This window comes from Festucalex cinctus, chromosome 1 (genome assembly GCF_051991245.1).
Source record: "Festucalex cinctus isolate MCC-2025b chromosome 1, RoL_Fcin_1.0, whole genome shotgun sequence".
NCBI lineage: Eukaryota > Metazoa > Chordata > Actinopteri > Syngnathiformes > Syngnathidae > Festucalex > Festucalex cinctus.
Window position 1 is genome coordinate 46,762,262 of NC_135411.1, and position 25,710 is coordinate 46,787,971.

The 25,710-nt window shown below is 39.7% G+C and overlaps 1 protein-coding gene across 6 annotated transcripts in view; it reads right to left on the reverse strand.

The window, feature by feature from the left end:
• pkn2a (protein kinase N2a) overlaps positions 1-25,710 on the reverse strand; it is a 53,633-nt gene that overhangs the window by 22,793 nt on the left and 5,130 nt on the right. For 3 of the 6 annotated variants that reach the window (XM_077538121.1, XM_077538154.1, XM_077538129.1), the window contains 2 exons: positions 782-946; positions 310-445 (listed from right to left, as the gene is read on the reverse strand). In XM_077538121.1, coding sequence (XP_077394247.1) covers positions 310-445; positions 782-946 — 301 coding nt within the window. Of the gene's footprint in view, positions 1-309; positions 446-781; positions 947-1,048; positions 1,211-6,220; positions 6,466-25,710 lie in introns of those variants that run through there. The other 3 variants (XM_077538137.1, XM_077538145.1, XM_077538165.1) reach the window with 3 other exon arrangements.

A 25,710-nucleotide genomic window follows, 5' to 3' on the forward strand; every position in this document is an offset into this window, starting at 1 on the left:
GAAGTGGGACAACTTTAAAGTAAAAGTCTACTAAGGCTATTTGCATTGTCGGCAATGTATTTGGTAAACTTTATTTTGAAGTTAGGCTTGGCGCGTTACATTGAGTACGTTTCAGCTTCCTTGACATGTCAGAATGGTATCAAATGTGAATGCACAGTTTTTTTTTTCTTTTTACCAACCAATCCGTGGATTGCACACAATCCGAACTGTGGAGCCTCGATCCAAACCAACCACTGATTAATGATGATCCATTGCACCAATACTAATTCAGATTTGCACAGAGATGGGAACACCGTTTGTTGAAGTTACCTTGCAGTTCTTCAGGGTCTTTTACCACAATGTGGGCGTTGAGCTCCTGTAGCTCCTGGTGAAGCTCCTCAACCTTCTTATTCGATTTTTTCAGCATGTTGTCGACATAAGCCAGGCTCTTCTTGTCTGTTGTGACCTGAGGAGAATTGGCAAGAGTCCAGCCATGACAAAGTCTATCTTATACAATGCACACTCTACATACAGTACTCACAGAAAGTTTGGGATATTGGACTTACTTGAAATTTCAGGATGCACTATGAAATGCACTATAAATCTTTACAGGTGAACTTTGACTGCTAAACCTTTCAGTGCACATGCCCAACTGTTCAATGTTTTAGAATGTTTTCATAACTGGAGCTGAACAGCAAAATCCACAACATCCTTAAATTTCGCCCAAAAACCTGACATCTGTAACGTCTTGGGAGTCGTGTGTATTTTTGGTTGACATAGATCATGCAGACAGTCAACGTACCTTGCGCAGATTCTCTGCACCTTCTTTGATCTTTAGCTCCTTTCGGATCTCACGACGAATCTGCTCCTTGATCTCTTCCAGTTTCTGTTGGACCATGGTGTCTGACAGGTCCAGATTGTTGCCAAGGCCCAGCCGCTCTGACACCAGGTGGCCCCTGGCATCCCCCTACAAGATGAGAGGAGGGAAGTGGTGAGTCACAATACAGCGTTTTCGTTGTATTCATTCAGCAGCGGCACAACGTTGTTCCTTCAATCCGACACGCCGCACCTTTGAGCCAGCCAGAAAAAAAAAAAAGAAAAAAAAAGAAAAAAAAAGTGCCTTTAAGTGTGCGCTGAGTTCCAAAGACGTTATCCTTCCAACCAAGAATCGGAGAAAATTTTCTGTGCTACCACACGTTTCTGATTGGTGGGTGCTCGTTCCTTAGTTGGCTGCTTCCTCAAGCCACTGTGAAAGACTGCGTAAGACGTGTGACTGGAGCGCGCATGCAGGAAGAACACGGAAGAGATTTGAGGCTGTATGTACTCGAATGTGGAGATTAAACGAGAAAGTGAATAAAAACAGGGATAAAATAAAACACCAGACTGCAGTGTGACCTCCTGTCTCCCGCAGTTCATTTCATCCACCCCGTTTGGAGCCCACCTTATTGGCGACGTGCTGCCGCAAGGTCGAGCAGGAACGGACAACAAAATACGGTCGGTATTTACACTGATAAACATTGGTTTGGTCAAGGAATTTGGGAAAATGGGATCAGCGAAGACACATGCTTATGAGGCACAATTTAAACTGCAATCAGCTACACATTTGTACATGGAGGCACGAGAGAATTCTACATCGGTGGAGGAAGCAAGAAAAATAATTCAAAATTGACGTGTCCGCAGAGCACGAAGTCAAGACTGAGCGGAGCAGATCCACAACGCACACGCGCGGTGTAATCCTGTGGGGAGTTTGTCATCATTCTGGGAGAACTAACGAAGTAACTCCAAGTCTCCAACTGCTGGACATTGGTGTAAACTTGGCGTTGAAATTAAGTTCTGAGCGGCCTTTGTGCGCTGGATGAGATGGCGAACTTTCACCAAACTGGGAGGCAGCATCAGGCGAGTACGCCACCGTATGTGAATAGATTGTGGACGACTGGGCTTGCGAAAGCCGGCATCATTGCTAAACAGCCGCACGGCAACGAGATAAACAACGAGCGGGAACCTGACATGTTTGAAGGAGAAATTGCTCAGCTGTTCAATTCAGATACAGAAGATAAGGACGTTGATGGATTTGTGAATGAAGACTGATCAAAAAATAACTTGAGTACATTCATTGTTAAATTGTTGAATAAAGTAGAATCGAAGTCACAGCTTTGCTCCTGCAACCCGTTTGTTTTAGCAAGCATGCGGCAATAATGCGGTGCGTTAATTGTAGCGTCCATTCGTCCATGTTAGTTTTGTTTGTTAGCACCAGCAACTGCGCTGGCTTCCTGGTTTCGTCACAGCTGCATGTCCCGCCCCAAACAATGTGGCTCTGTGATTTGTTCCGAACCACGGTGTAAATCAACAGGCTCGGTACAAGATGGATTCTCCGGACTTTGTTAACTCACAAATACCGCGAGAATTCATTTTGAGAGCAAGGTTATGTTTGAACAGTATTGAAATAAAATTTAAGGCTTCATGTTCCATTATTATAACATTCTTCCATGCTTAATGTGTGAACCCCAACAATAAGTAAGACGTTTTGTTGATTATTTTCATCAAAAATGGATGTTTAAAAAACGATGCAGCCGCATATTGAATTGTTACAAGAAATTTGCACTGTAATATCACAATATATTGCCAAATCGATTTTGTTAACACCCCTAATATAAACATTTTAAATAGTTTTACCCCTCCCGTATGTTAAAGTGGTCAAGTTAAAGCTCAACAAATTGCCACTTATTCACGCTGACTTGTTACAGCATTGCCGTGTTAGCCAGCTCACAGGTGTAAATTTAACAATGAGATGCAGGGATTAGCTTTGGTACCTGGCACATGGCTCTCTGCCAGACTGTGACGTACAGGTAAAGCAGCTCCACGTGGAGAAAACCCACCGGACTTTTTCACCTGCTCGAAGACACAACCGCTTGCCCCAAACAGCCTGAATGTTTTAAGATAAGCTGTTGTGATAAAGCTCATATCTCACTAAGAGGCAACAGCCTTTTATTGAAAGTGAATATCGGCTCCAAATATTGGTTATCGGCCTCTTTGACTACTAATAATTGGTATCAGCCTTGAGAAAACTAAAATCGGTCTAACTGTATTATTGACCTGTATTCTACAAGCCATCATCAACCATCACTGAGAAATTAGGAAGCACTTCCTTTCCCGTGTCATTGTGAAAACAGTAGTGACGTGCTACTAGCTGATCCCATTACACCGAGGCTGCAAATAAGGCTTATTTTCACTGCTGATTGCTTTGATGATCAGCCCTTTTATAGCTAATCAAAGTAGTGTTTAAAATAGTGGAAGGATTCCTGTTAATCCAGTAGAATACACAATACTTACAATACAGCTATCAGGACCCAAATTTCCTTAAATAGGTCATAAATTGCCATCATATAAACTAGGGGTGTTAAAAAAAAATCGATTCGGCAATATATCGCGATACTACATCGCGCGATTCTCGAATCGATTCAATAAAAAAAAAATCGATTTATTTAATTTTTATTTTTTTTTATTTTTTTAAGAGCTCAGAATTGTTCATTCTGTAGTCTTACCGATTCAACGTCTTATCATCATTGCCTTTTTTTTTTTTTTTTTTTTTTGTGTGTGTGTGTGAATCGATTTTTAAACTTCCATTTTTAATGGAAAAATATTCAACAAAACGTCTGACTTCGGGTTAGGATTCACACCTTGAGCATGGAAGAATGTTATATGAACGGAACATTAAGCCTTAATATTTTATTTTAATGCTGTTCAAACATGAAACAGATTACAACCTCTATAAGACTGAAATTTCAGATAAATAAATAATACATTTTCATATAAATCTTACACTCTACAAGCGTACTGATTAGTATTATATTATAAATTTGAATGGAAAAAAATCGCAACAATCGACTTATAAATTCGTATCGGGATTAATCGGTATCGAATCGAATCGTGACCTGTGAATCGTGATACGAATCGAATCGTCAGGTACTAGGCAATTCACACCCCTAATATAAACATACAGTGCTATGATTAAAATGTAAGAAAATACAGTTGATTCATTCATAATTAAGCATTTTACAATTAATGAATCCTTCCTTTTGCAGGAGTTTTGGAAAGTCTGTAATATTTCTAACATTAACACAACTGAAGACTGAAAAATTAACTTAAATATTAAAGTGGTGCCTGTGAGATACGAGCCGCTTTTGCTTTGATTTGCAAGCAAAAATTTGGGACATGGGCACTGTATGGTGGTGGCAGTGACCTCAACTCACTTCGCAACAAGTGGCAGCTTGGAAAATACTGCACACTCCCAGTTGAAGTTTACTATCAAACTAAACATAAAAATAAATTACACATTTTGTATTTTAAGTTTGCCTTAGGAAAGTCCACTTAGCTTAATGCTAGCAAACAATGCAAAATGTCACAGATGGGACCATGAACAGCATCTGTACATCTCGTGTTATAAACCATTTAAACAACAGATAATTGAACTCAAGAGGTGGCGCAACACATGTAGACAGACAATATAACAATACTCACAGGAATGTATTCTTTACTCGCTTCAAAAATAGCTAATATAACTACAGCTTTGTGAGAAACGTCGTCATGTACAGTATATCCCTTTGTCTGTATTACACTACCCCCAGGTGGCCAGTGTGGACACCCAAAAGTGCAGCATAATGTCCATTGAATTGAAGCAATAAATGCGTCATTTTTTTATTCTTTACATTCTGTGTAATTTAATCATTACTGTGTGCTTATAAAGTACAATATAGTGTTATTTTTCTTCTTAATAACATCGTACATTTTTATGTTTTGGGCGAGGTGGGGGTCAATCAAAACGGATTAATGGCATTTTTAATAAGTTTAATGGGAAAGGACGACTTGAGATTCAAATTCTTTGGGTTATGAGTGTGGTCTCTGAACAAATTAAACACCTCAAGGCAACGCTGATTTCATTTAAAAAACATCATGGTTCCAGAATTTTTTGGTTGTTGGGTAGCATAAAGAATAATTGCGCATATAACGCAGTCGGCAGACATTTGGCAGAATTGTTGGCAAAAAAATCCAGATATTTACATGTCATTACTCCCGTGACGGTTCAGCTAAATAAAGATTGACTATCTTTAAATGTTGTAGAGCAGGGGTGTCAAACTCATGTTGCTCAGGGGCCACAAGGAGGAAAAATATATTACCAAGTGGGCCGCATCGGTAAAATAACTCTATATAAGTTGTAACGATTGCCGTCATTTATATGCAGATTTTCGTGGACCAGCCCTAAATTACGGAGCTCAACTGTAATCATATTGTTCCGAAAAATAACATATGCAAATCGAACACGGCAACACTTTGCCGGTATATGTTCCGGACGTGTTAAATGCACCTGTTTTGCATATATATTGTTCCCAGAATGCATTGTGTGGCTGCAGTTAATGACGTTAAAAGGACGCTAATCCTATTTAACGCGTTTGTCGGTCTATGATTAAAATAAATAAATAAATAAATAAATAATAATAATAATAATAATAAAAGAAAAACGTAATTTTAAGTTGTGTGTAAAATGACATCCATGACAATTCCCCGTACAAGTTGCATTGCTCATCTGAGGACTGCTTGTGAAATTACAAATTAATATGTTGTGTGGCCGGCTGATTAATTACCGGTAGTCCGACATTATAATTTTATTTATTTATTTTTTTACTATACAAAATCAATCAGGGCCAGATTAACCCCCTTTGCGGGCCTAATCCGGCCCGCGGGCCGTATGTTTGACATCACTGTTGTAGAGGTATAATCCTTTTTTTTTTTTTTTTTTTTTTATGTGATTAATCATTTAGAGACTTTCTTAAATTTAAAATTGTCAAAATCCATGGACTTTAATAGTAAATATTCTCATATATCTGTAGTCCTCCAGCAAAAAAAAAAAAAAAAAGACTGATTATCTTTGTCTTGAATTACATTTGCAAACATCTGCTTTTAATTTGTTTTCTGGCATGTTTACCAGTAACAAAATTTGTTTGTGTTGCACTGTCAATTGGAAATGTCCACTTTTTTGGGCAAAAGGGGATGGGAATTAAACCTTAACCCATTCATCGATTATTTGCCAAAAAAAATAAAAAATCAACAGAAGAGATTAATCAATAATTAAGATAATAGATAGTTGCACCATGAAAATCTTAAATATTTTGCGGCTTCAAAACAACATGATCTTTAAAATACAGACAGACGGCACTCAAAGTATTTTGGAATTTCTTAACCTTACCATAACATCATCAGCTTCAGCCAATTCCATCTCGAGATCGGCTGACCAAACCATTCCACGCATGTTGTGTTGACAAGTTAAATGGTCATCAAAAGAACCACACTGAAGTTCTGCCATGAAGAACACACACACTATAAAGTCGCGATCACCGCTTGCAAAGGCTCCATTCAAAGCCACTCTCATTCATTCACCAGATTTTCTCCTGCCGTCTCATTTTGTCTTTCTCACACACACCAGTGACAAACTGGGGAAGATAAACCGTCTGAGCGGCGGCGGCCAAATCCCGATTAGCTTCTCACTCTGTGAGGTCAGAGCAGCCCAGAGTGGGACCTAATCTCACTCCAGTAGCTAAAATTAACCCAAGTTAAAAACATAACATTGGCCATCTATCACGACCTCCCACGCTGGTGTGCTACAGGAGAGGAACAAACACAACAAACTACACCCAGACGATAACAATTCACCCTCCTGATAAGAGCACCGTTCAAATCTCGGCACAGATTCAAATCTCAGCACAAATGAAGGTGCTTATTCAAAACAAGTAGGAATGAGCGATGGCTGTTTTATGAACATTGGGATGGAAAATTAACAGTACTGAAATTGAGTGTAATTAATACAGCAATTCTATGCATATTCAAAGTTTACTATTCATAAATTCATCTATTTACTTTTTTCTGATGAAACATATCCCAAGCTATTTGCTGACAAACTATCACTTTACTAACCTGGGAATAGCCAGACTGATATTGTGATTCACTCAAGGGAGTTCTCCCCAATATACCAATCTGGGACTGCCCAACGATGATTTGCTCGGGAAAGGCGGGACATTCTGTACAATACTTCAAGCTGATTGGACAATGCGACATTGTGCACGTTTGTGTTTTTTTTGTTTTTTTTTTGTTTTTAAGAGCTCAGAATTGTTCATTCGGTAGTCTTACCGATTCAACGTCTTATCATCATTGCTCTTTTTTTTTTTTTTTTTTTTTTTTTTTGGGTGTGTATGTGTGCGTGCGTTTGTGTGCGTTTGCATGCGTGCGTTTGCGTGTGTGCGTTTGCGTGTGTGCGTTTGCGTGCGTGTGCGTGCAAATACGTATAAATTTATACTCATTAATTCACCTAAAACCTTATAAATATCCCATTACCCTTCGCCTTAACCAGGTACTTCAGAATCTTGCCAGAGTTGTGAGGTTCAAATGGTCAGGAGACCAGAGAAAAGGTCAGAAAAAATAAAGAGAAAAGAAAGATAAATCAAAGTGAAATCCAGCACCGACCAAACACTTCCTGCCTTCCCCATGGTTACAAAATCGAAGTCTTACGCCAACCCCGGAAGCCTCTAAATTCCAGCAAATTAGCGAGATCTCAAGAGACCAGAGGAAAAACTAAAGAGAGGAAGGAGGGAAGGATCGATGAGGTAGAGTGAGATCCATAGAAGCCAGTACATCCAATCCATCAAAGTGAAATCCAGCACCAACCAAACCCCTCCTGCGTGGTTACAAAACCAGAGTCTTATGCCAACCCCAGAAACCTCAAACTTCCAATAAATTGAGATCTCAAGTGACCAGAGGAAAAACTAAAGAGAGGAAGGAGGGAAGGATAGATAAAGCAAAGTGAGATCCACAGACACCAGCACCCACTGATTCAAGGGGCTGTGGGAGGGAGAGGCAACTTCTGTTTGAGTTTCAGTAGATGCTGGCGCGATGGATCTGGCATGCATAAGGACCACCACCAAAGAAAGAAGCCGTCAACCGCGGTCCAGCAAAGCGAGCACCCCCCCCCCCCCCCCCCCCCCGGAATCCCCAGGCCGCGGCAGCACCAAGGCCACCCCCAAGCCACCCGAGCGGACACCGGTCGGCGAGCCAACCCAGACGCCCGGAACACCCCCGCCCCAGCCCCGGCCCACACCGACCCCCCCGACCCCCAACACCCAACCCCCCACCCACCCATACCTCCACCCCCCCCTAACAAGCGCCCCCCCCCCCCCCCCGCGGGTTTGTTTTAACTAGGGATGCACGATATTTATGGGGCCGATACAATATCGGCCGATATGGGGAAAATATGACGTTATTTTTCAGCACCCCGATATGTATATTTTAGCCGATACAGAGGTCCGATATATCTATTAAAGTCTGTACACTGTTTGCAACGTGAGGACCCTACAATACACCAAGTCGCGCTGCTTACGTCTTGTATAGACCATGTTGCGCTGATTACATCATCTATGACGCCTCTCGCTTGTAGACCAGCATCTCAAAAATAATAATAATAATAATAATAATAATAATAATAATAAAAATAAACGGCTTAACCGAAGCTTGGTCCGCCCCACACTAGTGTCTAGACTAGCACGTAGCAATCAACATGTCCTCCTCACCAGTGTGGTAGTTTTTCTCCATGGCAGAAGATCAAAACATTTTCAGCAAGGATTCGAAGAGGAGGAAAGAAGGCGTTTGCTCACCTGAAAATCCTTCATCATGGCAGATCCGTTTTGAACGAAACGAACTTGAAGGAGGCACAGAGGCAGCAGCTAATGTTGCTAGGCTAACGGCGCTAAGCTAACAAGCCAGCAGCAACAAATCTAAAGGCGGAATGACAATTACCATCCAGACGACTTTTGGCAAGCACAGAGGAGAGAAAGCGGAGCAGAGCCGTTTTGAACGAACTTGAATGAGGCACAGCTGTAGCAGCTAATGTTGCTAGGCTAACGGCGCTAAGTTAAGAAGACAGCAAGGCAGAAACAACAAATCTAAAGCCATTAATGCCAAAGTTATGGCCATCATAGCGCTAACTTTAGCGTTTAACTTTTAAAGCCAAGCCAAGCAGTGAACTATTTAATGCCAGTTACTGTCGGCTGTAACCAAGCCACAACAAAACACGCGAATGTAAGCAGCTTGTTTATTTATTTATTTATTATTTTCCAGTCTCTGTTTCCCTCACGGGACCACGAGAAACAACATAACCACCCACACACCCACAAGGGTTGCTGCAATACCAATTTTGTCTATTTACTTGATTTCAATTTTTTTTTAAATTAAGGTTGATAAATGTCAATGCATATCTTTTTACCAAACGTTCACCTACCTCATCCTCATGCACTATTGCACTTAGGGTTGAATAAATGCATTCCTATTGCATAATGCATACATACATGAACTAACTTTTTATTTTTGTGTAATTATTTGTTAGCCATTTCATATAGAAAATAGAGATAGACCGATAATCGGTCGGGCCGATAATCGGGGCCGATATTTGACATATTGGTACATATCGGTATCGGCCTGTTTTATTAATCTGACGGCCGATATGAGCGATCCGTTTAAAACTCCGTCTTTTCGCTTCGAATGCAGCCCAGAGCGTCTCTGTCTGTTATGGAGTCCAACTCCAGCAATGTAACGCCCGTAGCAGCATTTGATTGGTTAGCCGTGCAAGAGCCAGAACCAATCAGTAGTGTATGCCTGTATCACAGTAGCCGGTCACACACGCACCCACGGACACAACGCGACAGACACATGCTTCGAAGGTAAGTTAAAAGAGAAGAGACTCCGCCGATCGTTTCACCATGATAAGCTAAACACATTGAATTATGTTGTGTATTAAATGCACTATATGAATGGAGCTGCATTGCCTTGCATTGAATCCCCGCTAGCTAACAGTGGTGTGTTCAGCTTAGCATGTAGGCTAACACCCAGTAGCTAATTCGCTACTTGAACTACTCGGGGAGGGAATCACACACATTTTCACTTAATTAAGTAAATAATGTTTGTTAGAAAGGTTCCAAATATTAACAGTTGTCATTATTATATTGTCTAGTTCCATGTTAAGAGTAGAGTAATGTCATTATATTTACCTCTCGTGACGCACACATTGCATTCTGGGTCACGTCCACTACTTGTTGCATAGCGGTTATTATGCAGTGAGATGCCACAGTGACACTAAATAGCGTTTAGTTACTTTATATTGTGTTTATTTGTCGCACTGGTTTGCCATTGTGTGCCTTAAGCTTCGACGTCGATTTGATTGACAGCTCGTTGTGCACCTCGTTAAAGTCCCGCTCCGTAACTAATTAAGTGTCTCAAACACCGTTTAACTACACGAACGTGTTCTCTTCCGTATGTTTGGCATTAGTAGAGAAGTGCACTAAAGTATAGTGTGCTTATTTGCTCGTTTTGTCTCTCTTTTCACGTCATGTCTGCTGTCATTTGGGACATTATGCTCTCAATGGATGCCACTAATATGTAACATCTACGGCCGTAGTCGGCTGCAATTAATGTTCAGTGATAGAGATAGACCGATAATCGGTCGGGCCGATAATCGGGGCCGATATTTGACATATTGGTACATATCGGTATCGGACTGTTTTATTAATCTGACGGCCGATATAAGCGATCCATTTAAAACTCCGTCTTTTCGCTTCGAATGCAGCCCAGAGCGTCTCTGTCTGTTATGGAGTCCAACTCCAGCAACGTAACGCCCATAGCAGCATTTGATTGGTTAGCCGTGCAAGAGCCAGAACCAATCAGTAGTGTATGCCGTGTATCACAGTAGGCGGTCACACACGCACCCACGGACACAACGCGAGACACATGCTTCGAAGGTAAGTTAAAAGAGAAGAGACTCCGCCGAACTTTTCACCATGATAAGCTAAACACATTGAATTTTGTTGTGTATTAAATGCACTATATGAATGGAGCTGCATTGCCTTGCATTGAATCCCCCCTAGCTAACAGTGGTGTGTTCAGCTTAGCATGTATGCTAACATCCAGTAGCTAATTCGCTACTTGAACTACTCGGGGAGGGAATCACCCACATTTTCACTTAATTAAGTAAACAATGTTTGTTAGAAAGGTTCCAAATATTAACAGTTGTCATTATTATATTGTCTTCTAGTTCCATGTTAAGAGTAGAGTAATGTCATTATATTTACCTCTCGTGACGCACACATTGCATTCTGGGTCACGTCCACTACTTGTTGCATAGCGGTTATTATGCAGTTAGATGCCACAGTGACACTAAATAGCGTTTAGTTACTTTATATTGTGTTTATTTGTCGCACTGGTTTGCCATTGTGTGCCTTAAGCTTCGACGTCGATTTGATTGACAGCTCGTTGTGCACCTCGTTAAAGTCCGCTCCGTAACAAATTAAGTTTCTCAAACACCGTTTAACTACACGAACGTGTTCTCTTCCGTATGTTAGACATTATCCTCTCAATGGATGCCACTAATATGTAACATCTACGGCCGTAGTCGGCTGCAATTAATGTTCAGTGATGTAATTTCGTTACGTGCATCATACTTTGAATAATGAGCTCATGTTTGGTGTGTTGTATAACTTTCTCGTGTGTTAGTAACTATTCATGTGGACAGCTAAGATAGTGCTTCTTAATGTGAATTAGCAATGTTGCAGCCCAGTTATTATTTAGACAAGTAAATCTGTGCCATTAAGTGATACAGTACAGTACAGTAGTGAGAGAATAGTGTGCCCATATACACACACGTGTCTATAAGTGTAAAACACATTAAACAGCAGAAACTGGCAGCGGTCCACCGCAACAATGTCTGTTTAACCAAGTTATTCTTACTATTATTATAACCAAGTTATTTTACTCTACCTTTTTCTGCGTTGATTGGGGCATCCTAAGTGGCAGTAAACTACATGATGAAGTGTCTTTTGACAGTTCTCTTGTAGAGAGGAGTAGCATGATATTGCTGTTCTCGATTTAAGATCCTAAGCTTATCAATACTGTCTATATGGTAACAATAACAATAATCATAATAAGGTCTGCAAGAACTGTATGGTGTTCAGGGATGAATAGTTTTTCTCATGGATTTTTTATTTTTTTTTGGCTGTAGTAAGTAATGCCACAGCTGATGCACATTTTGAATGACAGGGTTCCTCCTATTACTTCAAAATATAAAAATATAACATTTATAGAATAAAACTACAAGTATCCCAAATGCTATAAAAGGTAATGTCACGTTGGCCCCCACATTTAACTCCCCCCCGCCACCAACGTCGTATTGCAGATGGAAGGATGTAAAATGAAAAGTGCAGTGCGAGATCCATTGTAAAGAACGGTTAGGGTTTGCATTATTCAAAAATTTGGTGCCAACATTTTAACTTTTACTGCAAATGAATATCGGCTTCAAATATCGGTTATCTGCCTCCTTGACTACCGATAATCGGTATCGGTATCGGCCCTGAAAAAAGCACATCGGTCTATCTCTATTCAGTGATGTAATTCCGTTACGTGCATCATACTTTGAATAATGAGCTCATGTTTGGTGTGTTGTATAACTTTCTCGTGTGTTAGTAACTATTCATGTGGACAGCTAAGACAGTGCTTGTTAATGTGAATTAGCAATGTTGCAGCCCAGTTATTATTTAGACAAGTACATCTGTGCCATTAAAGGAAGGCTCCTTTAATTTTACATGTATGGCTTGATCGGCAGTAAATAGTTAGTTTAGCTACGAAAAATGCATAAGAGCTGAAGAATACACCCTTATATTGATTTATTTAACTTTTCTTCAACATAGAAGTACTTCCGTGTTGGAACGCCCCCGAGTGGTGACGTAACAAGTGTGTATACTCGCTTGGCGAACAGTAGTTCACGCAGACATAACAACGAGGAGGACACAAACTGTCACTTATGCCTTTGTGTATTGCAAAATTTTGCAAGGCGTCGGCAAGGAAAAACCCGCGAGACCCCCCTTAAAAAAAACAAACAAAAAAAAAACAAAAAAAAACGACTTGAGTAGACAATGGTTTGTTTGCTAAGTGCTGTCAACCTCCCGAAGGACAAGCAGGCGTGCGCGCAGCGAACATTTCAGGCATGAGGACTAAGAAAATATGTTACAATTTGAGATGGGGTACGCCACACGCCTAATACTAAAGCCCAACGCAGTACCGAGTATCTTTAAAGAACCAGACGTGGGAAATAATCAAGCCGATGGAGGATCTCTGGCGGCTACTTCCGCAACTGCTAGCAACACCGAGCCTTCACTCTCACAACAGCCGGCACAAATCGAGGTCTCCCTACGGCCACTGAAAGATCTCGGAGAAGCGAAGCAAATTTAAAGCGAAAGGTAGGCATGTTTAGGGGGTGGGGGGGGGCATTCGTTATTATACTGCACGGACTGTTTTATTTCATAATTCATTTGAGTGTGAACATCGTCAAGTACGGGGACGAGGACGTTATGTTTTATTAGCTCGTAAGTTGTTTATACTTCACAAATTGACCATGTTCATAATCTTATTTTACCAAAAAATTTATAAAATGTGGATTAGTGTCATTATCATGTGTCGTGTGCGACGTACTACATTTGTGTTCTGTCCCGCTGTTCTTCCTGTGGTAACCAGCCTAGGTAACGGCGTCTCGCATTTCCTTACTTCATTCTGTCTATAAATAAACACGGTTAATACACAACCTTCTTGCAAGCTTTCGTTTACATCATCGGGACGCTACGCAAAAAAAGAAAAAAAACAGCTAGGGGAGGTTGGGCGCTGTAACGATGATACATTTAATTTTACTATTTTTTCTTTTTCCTGAAATAGTTCGTCAGTTCCACACGTTTTGCATTGCTCGTGCTGTGTGTCACTTTACCTGTTGGATATTGGCAGTTGAGATTGTCCGCAAGGAACCGATCCTCGAGTTCTTTCATTTCCAGACAGCACACATTCATTAGCGGATTGTCCATTCCTGTGCAGCTCCCGCACCACCCCCCGCCTGATTCACTCGTTCGTTAAAGTTTATTTTGTGCCCGAAAAGACCATCTGGCGCCACAACTTTCACATCCAAGGCAGACTTTCCTTCGGTAGGGTTATTTTGTCGTGTTGGATCGAAGCGATAAGGTTTAATCCTTCCGGGTTTGACGCTAGATGCACGGCTGCGTTGCATAGTGCTTCCATAGTGTAGCGTTTACACACTAGTGACGTAAACATCCGGGTTATTTAGTCACGTGTAACAAACATGCCGGCGTTCGATTCATTTTAACAATGGTTTAAAAGTTATTAAATGTACATAAAAAAATAATCACGTCACCAAATTAATTATTGAAAAAGTAGCAACTTTTTGCTGCTAAAAATGGATCAATAAGTAAAGTGTTCCTTTAAGTGATACAGTACAGTACAGTAGTGAGAGAATAGTGTGCCCATATACACACATGTGTCTATAAGTGTAAAACACATTAAACAGCAGAAACTGGCAGCGGTCCACCGCAACAATGTCTGTTTAACCAAGTTATTCTTACTATTATTATAGCCAAGTTATTTTACTCTACCTTTTTCTGCGTTGATTGGGGCATCCTAAGTGGCAGTAAACTACATGATGAAGTGTCTTTTGACAGTTCTCTTGTAGAGAGGAGTAGCATGATATTGCTGTTCTCGATTTAAGATCCTCAGCTTATCAAAACTGTCGATATGGTAACAATAACAATAATCATAATAAGGTCTACAAGAACTGTATGGTGTTCAGGGATGAATAGTTTTTCTCATGGATTTTTATTTTTTTTTGCTGTAGTAATAAGTAATGCCACAGCTGATGCACATTTTGAATGACAGGGTTCCTCCTATTACTTCAAAATATTAAAATATAACATTTATAGAATAAAACTACAAGTATCCCAAATGCTATAAAAGGTAATGTCACATTGGCCCCCACATTTAACTCCCCCCCGCCACCAACGTCTTATTGCAGATAGAAGGATGTAAAATGAAAAGTGTAGTGTGAGAATCCATTGTAAAGAACAGTTAGGGTTTGCATTATTCCGAAATTTGGTGCCAACATTTTAACTTTTACTGCAAATGAATATCGGCTTCAAATATCGGTTATCTGCCTCCTTGACTACCGATAATCGGAATCGGTATCGGCCCTGAAAAAAGCATATCGGTCTATCTCTAATAGAAAATACACATTTGAAAGACACATTTGTTTGCTGTCATAATCAGAGCTACTAAAACATCAGTTTTTCCATTCGTGGATGAACAAATTGCAGATTATATGAAGGCTATATTAAATATAAAAAAATTTATGTATCGGTATCGACCATACAAAGCAGGAAATTATCGGTTATCGGTTGAAATTTTTCATATCGTGCATCACTAATTTTCATGAATTTATAAAAACCCCTGGATGCCCGGACAAGATGAAAAAAGTGGTCTGTCCTCCCAAATGTCTTCCCAAAAGAGGACATTTGGTTATTTAAAATACATATATATATATATATATATATATATATATATATATATATATATAAAATACATTAATAAAAATTAAATAGAATTCAAAGTGCATCACTATTTCATGCTTCAATGCCAATTATTCTTATGCTCATTTTGGTGTGTGCACCTTGGGGGCAGTATTACACTAAGAAGTCACTTTCAGTTCAGTAAGATGTAATATTAGTTGTTTTTCACAGATAAACCTAGCATATAGCGTAAAGGCCAAAAGTTTAGACACACTTCATTCAATGTGTAAATATCTTTATTCTCATTACTATTTACTTGTGTAGATTCTAACTTGAGATAGATCGATGTGTTTTTTTCAGGCTGATTAGTTATAGTCAAGGGTGCCGATAACCGATATTTGGAGCCGATATTCATTTTCACTAGAAGGAAAAATATTGGCATCAAAATCTGAAAAAAACTCAAGCTCTTATTTTTTGGGGAATTTTAAAGCACATGTTGATGTGATTGAATTATTTGAGGGTTCGTAAAATACTGGAGTAAAAAAAAAAAAAATCTTCGTCAATAGACATCTTTGTTTTAAAAATCTAACAAAATGTTCCAACTATAGAGGGATCACACTCCTCAGCCTTCCTGGTAAGGTCTACTCAGGGGTGCTGGAGAGGAGGGTCCGTCGGGAAGTCGAATTTCGTATTCAGCAGGAGCAGTGTGGTTTTCGTCCTGGTTGTGGAACAGTGGACCAGCTCGACACCCTCGGCAGGATCCTCGAGGGTGCGTGGGAGTTCGCTCATCCAGTCCACATGTGTTTTGTGGATTTGGAGAAGGCGGTCGACCGTGTCCCTCGGGGAGTCCTGTGGGGGGTGCTTCAGAAATACGGGGTCCCGAGATCCCTGATACGGGCAGTTCGGTCCCTGTACGACCGTTGTCAGAGTCTAGTCCGCATTGCCGGCAGTAAGTCGGATTCGTTTCTAGTGAGGGTTGGACTCCGCCAAGGTTGCCCTTTGTCACCGATTCTGTTCATAGTTTTTATGGACAGAATTTCTAGGCGCAGCCGAGGCGTTGAGGGGTTCCGGTTTGGTGGCCTCAGCATTGCATCTCTGCTTTTTGCAGATGATGTGGTGCTGTTGGCTTCATCAAGCCTGGATCTCCAACTCTCACTGGAGCGGTTCGCAGCCAAGTGTGAAGCGGTTGGGATGAAGATCAGCACCTCCAAATCCGAGACCGTGGTCCTCAGACGGAAAAGGGTGGCGTGTCTTCTCCGGGTCGGGGATGAGATTCTGCCCCAAGTGGAGGAATTTAAGTATCTTGGGGTCTTGTTCACGAGTGAAGGCAGGATGGAGCGGGAGATCGACAGGCGGATCGGTGCAGCGTCTGCAGTGATGCGGACTCCGTATCGGTCCGTCGTGGTGAAGAAAGAGCTGAGCCAAAAGGCAAAGCTCTCGATTTACCGGTCGATCTACGTTCCGACTAGGGGTGTGCCAAAAAAATCGATTCATAAAAGAATCGAGATTCTCATTTATTAATCGAATTGAATCGATATTAATATCCAAAAATCGATTTTATTTAAATTAGAAATGAAGAAGAAGGGGAAAACGCAGTTGTAGCCCACATGCTGTTTTTGTTGAAAAAGGCACTTACAATACAAAATTAATAAATGTTTAAACAAAAAAACAAAACAAAAAAACAAAAAAACACTTTAATGTCTCTCTTTGTCATTTTGTCAAAGCAGACTGGAATAGATGAGTGTTGTGCATATCTGTAAATTGAAGCAAAAATCATTTGTCAATCAAATAATTTTGAATCGAAAATTGTTTGAATCGAGAATCGAAAATCAATTCTGAATCGAATCGTAGATCCAAAAATTCTAATCGAATAGAATCGTGAGACAGTCAAAGATTCCCAGCCCTAGTTCCAACCCTCAGCTACAGTCACGAGCTGTGGGTCGTGACCGAAAGAAAAAGATTCCGGATACAATCGGTCGAGATTAGTTTCCTCCGCAGGGTGTCCGGGCTCTCCATTAGAGATAGGGTGAGAAGCTCGGTCATCCGGGAGGGACTCAGAGTTGAGCAACTGCTCCTCCGCATTGAGAGGAGCCAGCTGAGGTGGCTTGGGCATCTGGTTCGGATGCCTCCTGGGTGCCTCCCTGGAGAGGCGATCTGGGCATGTCCCACCGGCGGGAGGCCCCGGGAATGACCCAGGACACGCTGGAGAGACTATGTCTCTCGGCTGGCCTGGGAATGCCGGTGAAGCTGGTTGAAGTGGCTTGGGAGAGGGAAGTTTGGGCTTCCCTCCTAAAGCTGCTGCCCCCGCGACCCGACCTCGGATAAGCGGAAGAAGATGGATGGATGGATGGATGTTCCAGGATCTCCCAAGGGCAGTAAGCATGTTTTCAAAAGTTTAATAAAAACTTAAACAATTGTTTTCTACAATAAATAAAGTATTCCAAAATTTCAAAATAAGCAAGCAAGTTTTATTTGTATAGCGCTTTTCACAGACAAAGTCACAAAGCGCTTTGCAGAGTTAAAAAAAAACGCGCACACACACATACATACACATTCAAGCACCAGTGGTCGACTGTCTCACGATTCGATTACGATTTTTGGGTCTACGATTCAATTCAGAATTTATTTGCGATTCTTGATTCAAATGATTTTCGATTCAAAATTATTTGATTAACAAATGATTTCTGCTTCAATTTACAGATATGCACAACATTGTCATGATCTACTCCAGTCTGCTTTGCAAGACAAAATGACAAATAGAGACATTAAAGTGTCTTTAAAAAAAAACAAAAAAAAAACGTTTATTAATTTTGAATTTTAAGTGCCCTTACAAAAACACAAAAACAGCATATGGGCTACAACTGCCTTTTCCCCTTCTTCTTAATTTCTAATTTAAATAAAATCAATTTTGGGATATCAATATCTATTCGATTCGATTAACAAATGAAAATCTTGATTCTTTTATGAATCGATTTTTTGGCACACCCCTAATTTTTACTTATCTTAGTTTTAATTTCGAACTAAAACAGAAGGGGCATAGAGTTCCCAGGGTCAGCAGCATCTCTGAAAATTTCAATAATTAGTTCCCTGAAGTTTTTCAAGGTATCGATACTATCGATCCATGGTAACGTACCTGCAGCGTAGCAGCATAGCCTACTTGGCAGACAGCCTACCGCACCCAGGAGTGCCCACACCGCGACTTGAGGTGCAACGGTTTCAGATTTTAGTGTACAATTATAGTTTGAGTGAAAAAAAAAAGCGAGAAAAAAAAAAAAAAAAAACGCAGCTTTACAGTTCTTATAGACATTTACAAAAAAAAAATCACATCAGCATTCTTTGAAAATATATATTTTTAAGTACAACAATAAATAACTGATTTTTTTTTAAGTTGCTGTTTTAAAACAAACAGCAGATTAGACAGACAGCATGCTCTTAAAATAGGGCATGGGCACTATGTATTACAAGTGGACGGTATGTACTCTCTTTTTCTTTCATTAAGAAAAACCCCCAAAACAAAACAAAAAAAAACTCTCTCTTTCAAATTTCTTTCCATTTCAAATCATACTTACAGGTGAAATGTTCGTCCACAGCTTTTAAACTGTCGATTTGTGCAGTGTACCGCGATACATGTAGGCATTTTACAGCCAAATGCTGAGATACGTTTCTTGGGAGTACCAAGATGGCGGCCCCACAGCTTCAAAAGTCTCGGCCGGTGGCCTAACCAGCGGGCGGCTGTAGATGGGGAGGCTCGCGGGAGCTCCCCTGCCCGGCCGCGGCCCGGAGCCCTGGGGTTGGGGAGGCAGCCAGCAGTCCGTGATTGATTAAGATTGAAATGATAATTAAAACAATTTGATTTCAAAACTTAGTATTTATTCAACTACTAAAGCTGCTCAACTACATTAAAGTGTCATCGTAGCGTCTGAACATTATTGTTTTTGTCAAGTACAAATTAGGTTGTAAATATTGTGAAATTTAAGCCTCTTGCATTTTATGACTAATTTTCATTCTAAACATTAACCTTTTCTTTTATGCATTTTTATTTTGTGTTATTTTTACAAGTCTTGGGACTTACTGGGACCTCGGGATTGTATTTCATGCCATGTCATGTGGAAATGTGCGTTAAGACAAAAAAAAAAAAAAAAAAAAAAAAAAAAATCATTAAAATGTCAACTTTAAAGGTTTAAATACAATTGAAAGGACAATGGCAAAATAAAGTGAAATAAGAATAGAATATACTAAAATAAATAATAGCAACTGAAAAAAAAAACTAAGAAGAAATACTGACTGTTCCTGTGCATTTTGGCCTCTTGGGGGCAATGGTGGTGTACACAGTTAAGTACAGAAGAAAGTTACAATTGAATTCTATTAAAATAACTGTTTTCCACACATTGGGAAAAATTTGTGCCTTTACCTAGTAGTGTTATCTTACCTGTGGGTATGTGTTCCCACAGCATTTGTGTGTGAATATTCGTTATTTGAAGGAAAAACACTCCTAAAGTCGATGCTAATTTCCTGTTAGCATTGAATGGGATCCTCCCGACGCTTTTAGCATTAGCGCTAGGCTAGCGATGTTTTAAAAACAAAGCACGTTTTGTATTTAAATATACAGTGGATGCAATTCTTATTGCCATGTGCTTAGTTTTACAATTATCCCAAACTGGGGTGTCATCAAACAGCTTAAAGGACGCTTTGGGACAACAGAATAACCAGAATCACATACGTTACACACTTGCTAGTTGCTAATGCTACACAAGCAAAATGGTGTATTCAGGGTACTTTCACAGCGTCAAAAATTTTCGGGTTTCTTCCATTACAACGTTCCAAAGTGAAAATAATAGGCCAATTGGTCCAATTGGCCGATTGTGTTGGCAGATGTTTGAAGGGCTACCGCAGTTAGCTTTATGTTCAGTGACTGTTGTTTTGTTCTTAGCCATTAACTGCAGGCTCATAGTGTACCTGTGTATTGCTGCTTCAAATTGTGCGTCAGAGAGTGTGTTTAGTAATGCCAGGGATCATTTGTAACCCAAGAAGGGCAAGACTCACAGGACCACATTGACATGCTTGTCTTTATTGCAAAAAAATCTTCCAACATAGGGCTGCTCGATTATAGAAAAAATAATAATCACGATTATTGTGGTAATAATTGAAATCACGATTATTCAAAACGATTGTTTATGTTTTTGTTCAAAGCAAAAAAAATGTGTAAACATTTGAAAATATTAAGACAAATAAAAAATAATAATATGTAAGCTCATTTTGGACCAAACAGACTTTACAATAATAAATTATTATTTATGTTAGCAAAAATTTGAAGTTGGGGTGAAGCGTGTGCAATATGACTTGTGGGGTGCTAACAACTTCACGAATTTTGGTTATTTTTTTAAACCTAACCCCAGCGGAAAACGAGGTAACACTGTACATCAGACTCGATGTGTATTTTCATCAACAATAAAGTTTTGCATGGTTTATTGATCATGTTTGTGTAACTAATTAGTAAAAAAAAAAAAATCAATAGAACTCAAACTTCTTTTTGACTATTTATTTAGTACAATGTTTTTAAAACACTAAGCAGCAGGTCATCCCTTTAGCTGTGTGAGAGTCACAAAAAATCTCTCTGCCCACTTTCACACCACAGTCGACACTTGTGTAGAACTGGTGAGGCTTTACAGGTTGTGCCGATCATCGTTTCATTTTGACATATGGTCATAGTCTTAAAAAATAACATTCAATAAGATTTCATTCTTTTATAAAACACAGGAAAATATAAATGTGTATGTACAACATTACATACATTGGCCAGCATGTGTGTACACTGAACCAGCGAGTGTCTTTTGCTTGTCTAGCTGTCATTTATCAAATCTACTCTGTAGTTACTCACTTCTATTTGGTGGCGAGCTTTTCCTCTCCCCCTGCTCACCGCACTGGTGATGTTGTTGTACGCCGGCCGATCCTGTCGCCTTAGTTGTTGTGTTTTTCACTTCTGCCATGCATGACGCGCAGCGAGCACTGTGTTTTTTTTTTGTTTTTTGCTTTTGCTTGTTTCAGACCTTAACGAGCCACTTAATTGTTTGATTGACGGTAATGTGCGAAAACGACGCTCCCTCCTAAAGCGAATTCTCGGTGCATTATAGTGGGAAAGGGGGCTTGTCGTTGTCCGCTCTCAATAAAGACTTGGTTCCCATCGTTCACATTCAAATGACTCAATTCGTTCATCATTAATCAACTCAACGCAGCTGAAAAGGCGGACAAACCAGCGTCCGGTGTAGGGTTGCGCATGACGGCTAACACTGATGTTAGCTCGCTGTTAGCTAGCAGTCACGGCTAAACGCTGGCATCGGGCACCAAACAATACGTCAGCATAATTATGTCTTATCCTATTACCTGGGAGTTTGAACGTAACTTCAGGACTAAGTTGTGTTACTGACGTCTGGCCCAACAGTTTGGTGCATTTACATTGCCATTGTTCACAAACCCCAAAAAGAGGCGCACATCTTAAGCCCCAATGACACGCTTCCGGTAACAACTTCAAAATAAAAGTGCTACAATGCATTGATCTACATATACTACTTGGTAAAGTAAGGTTTATTTTGAAATGTGATTTTTCACAGCCCCATGTACTGTCATGCATACTGCCGTTAGCTTGACTACGACTATCTCAGCGGCTAGCCGAGGCAGAAATGTCGTTTCAGCCCTAGTATTAATCATCGTTTTTGTACAATTATGCCTATATTGTAATCGTGGAGGGTAATAATCGAAATCGTAATTGAATTTCGATTAATTGCACAGCCCTATTCCAACAGCAAAGAAAATTCAGACTACTGATGCGACAAACTTAGTCATTCATAGAAAAGTGCACTTTCTAAATCCTTCTATTTCTTAATAGATATTTGCATTTTTCAATTTTAGCCTTTTCAAAAAAGTGTAGCTGAGTGCAACTGCATCATTTGAGGTTCATTTTTTTCTGTAGTTTACTAGCTCAAAATAGTTTTGATTATTTACACTTGTGTAGTTTACTACCTCAAAATATAGTTCTCATTACATGTATAGTTAACCACAATTTTTTTCTTATGTTTCTTGTATGTTTTTGCTTCAGACAACCAAAAATGTCATTGTGGCATTTATATCACGTATTCTTTCATTTGTGTTAATTATAATTCATCTGCATGTGAAAAAGTGATTGTCTTGTTATTTTTTCTTTTTCGGATTATTAATAATTTCATTTAATTATTTATTAATAATTATGTTAATAAAATATTCTTCGATGCATTTTTAAAGTATTTGTCTTTTTATCTCCGTGTTATCGAAATGGTATCAAGTATTGAGTTATATTCCTGGGTATCGATATCAAGTTCGAAATTTTTGTATCATGACAACCTAGTTCCAAGTTATGCAGGTATAATATTCTTAAACTATTTGTTAAATACCCCAAAAGGGGCAAAACAAACAAATTTCATTTCTGGAAAATATCATTATATAATGTACCAATATCAAATGAAATTGAAGTTTTAAAATGCCCATAAATGTGTGTAATGCTTGCATGAAAGTTACTGTTAGAGTTGAAGTCTATAAGCATGCAAACGGTGAAAACAATACCAGCCACATGCCGTAGCACCTGTTAAAAATATATAAGTGACCTGCAGACAGACATCAAGGGTACTGAATGGTACCATTCTTACAAATGGTCAGCAACTGTTATCCGCACGTGTCCAACTCGACTGATCTTTTACAGCACGAGAGAAGACTGGGAGGCACAGGGCAATATTAGGTCTACGACTACGTTGTCCTACAACAAGGGCTTCTTTCCAACAATAGGACAATAGAGAAGTTGAGGCCATTATCCTGCTCCTGCTTCCTGTGCCTTCCCTTCTGCAAGATGCCTATCTCAGTTGCCTTCCAATTCCATCCCACGGTCGGCTCTCCTGTGGCCATAAACACTAAGAAAGCTCTATATACAGTATCTAGTCATCCATAGGTCCTGAATACTATTAATAATAGCCACCTGTGTGTCAAATTTGTACATGATTTAAAATGAGTAAAGACAGCAGGAGCAGTCACTCAACATATAGAGGTGGGAATCTTGGGGCACCTCACGATTCGATTGCGATTACGATTCAGAGGCTACGATTCGATTATAAAACGATTATTGATTTCCCCCCCAGGCAGCAGAAAAAAAACAATGTATTTTTGTGCTTTTAATGTTTCGTACATTAGTTACAAAAATAGTACAAAAGTCCTCTCAGGCCTACATAAACTACTATTTCAGTATCAAGTTAACAGTTCAAAACAGTAAATAAAATACTCAAGTCCTCATTCTGTAACAACAGCTTAAGTATATTCAGTCTTCAACAGAATAAAACATAGCATTGAGCAAAAATATATTATTTTTATCCACTCAAAAGTGCATTGAGGTATAAATGAAAGACAATGTGAACTACTACTTCAATACAAATGCCTAAAAAAAAAAAAAAAGTGCTTTCCTGCTTTTTAAGTTGTGTAAAGATGAACATGTAAACATTAAAGTTTCTCAGAGGTACAAAAAAAAAAAAAACCTCAAGTGCTTTTCTGCTTTTTAACTTGTGTAAACATGAACGTGTAAACATTAATGGGATCGTTCGGCTTTTTTAACATGAATCTCAATTTGATCCTCACCTCCCGTGTGTGCGATCAGCACTGACTTCTTTCTGACAGCGTTCGGTGACACCAGTTCTGGTTCGACGTTGGACGAGAAGAAAATAAAAAAGAAAATAGTCCAGCAAGCTGGCTGGGGTCTCGGAAATAAAGCGTTTTTCTTCTAAAAACTTTTTGTTTTCAAAAGCGTGATACATTTCCACCACAATACTCTTTTCTGAATAAAGTCAGACGCCATTACCGCCAGCCACTACTTTTCTGTTCGTTCGTTCGTATCACTGCGCGGCGCCCTGTAGAACGCTAACCGACGCACTGCAGCCAGCTAGCTGATACTTCCGCCTCAAGTTGTTTGGCTTTTCGGAGCAGGTCTGATCTGACGAAGATGTGGGTTGGTCAGCTCAGCCATGCTTGTTGTTGTTTTGAATCTCGAGGCGTGAGTTGTGGATGTGTACTCTCGGTCCGTCCCAAAAAGCGTCCCGAAGACCGCGCGCGCTACTGCGTTTCAGTTCCGCGTACTTTTCGCTTCCCTTGGCATATTTATATAATCGGAATTTGGACGTTTGTGAATCGTTCTCGATTGTTCCACGGCCGAATCGTGAATAATCTAAGAATCGGAAATTTTGCACACCTCTATCAACATATATGAATTAAAATGTTCTTCCATAGGAATGTGTCTACATATAACAATAAAACCTGTCTAAGTATACAAGGTGACCAAAAATGGAAAAACACAGTTCAGTATGATGCAGTGCAGTTGTACGATGTAATTACAGCCAAAAATAATAATCAGAAGATTAAATAAATAGCATTGTTACAGCTCTTATCTACTGAAGCGCTATATAAATAAAGTTGACTTGACTTGACTTGAATATGCTATTTTATAGTGCCCCTAGTGGGGGCATTGAGACTAGTGGATTGAGACATCACACTAGTGAAACGAGTGCCCGAGTAATTTGAGTATCTCGGTTTCAAAGAAAAAATAAAAAGGAAATTTTGTTCTCTCTTGGGTACCTACCCACTTATTTAGTATACAGTCTAGGGATGGGTATCGTTGAGATTTTATTGATACTACTACTCTTAACAATACTGCTTATCAATCCGGTGCCTTAATGGTATTCTTATCGGTACTTAAAAAAATACAAAAATAAAAACTAACATGTCTTGCAACTGCGACAATAATGTAAAATAAATATGAACAAATGTTTACAGAACATTAGATGTTTTGAACAAATTATGATGTTAAATATATAAACAATTTAGTAGCGCAAAAGGAAACAGTGGTGTAAAGCAACAAGAATAGTAAACAAGTTGAGTAAAAGCAGTTAACAATTTTCAAAGTTCTGGTGGAAGATCAGCATGGTTACCGTGCGGAGGCCTGTGGTCAGCCGTCATATGTTAAGTTGCGAGAGTCTCGCACCTGAGCTCTTTGTTATGTCTGTCGTCCAATGAAAAGTCTTAGGGGGGAATAACGGAATCCCTCCATTCCTCTTCAGGCATGACTAATCAACCCAAACTTTTACATTAGTGCAAGTACCAGATTGACTGTCAATCGATTACTTAGGCCTGGACAGTGAGACTGTTTGTCCTGTTTTGTTCAGCTGAGCAGAGTAGAGCCTGTAGGCAGTATCTTATTTTGAAATGACTTGGTCAAAACCACCACAAAGCCCAAAACTGGTTACAA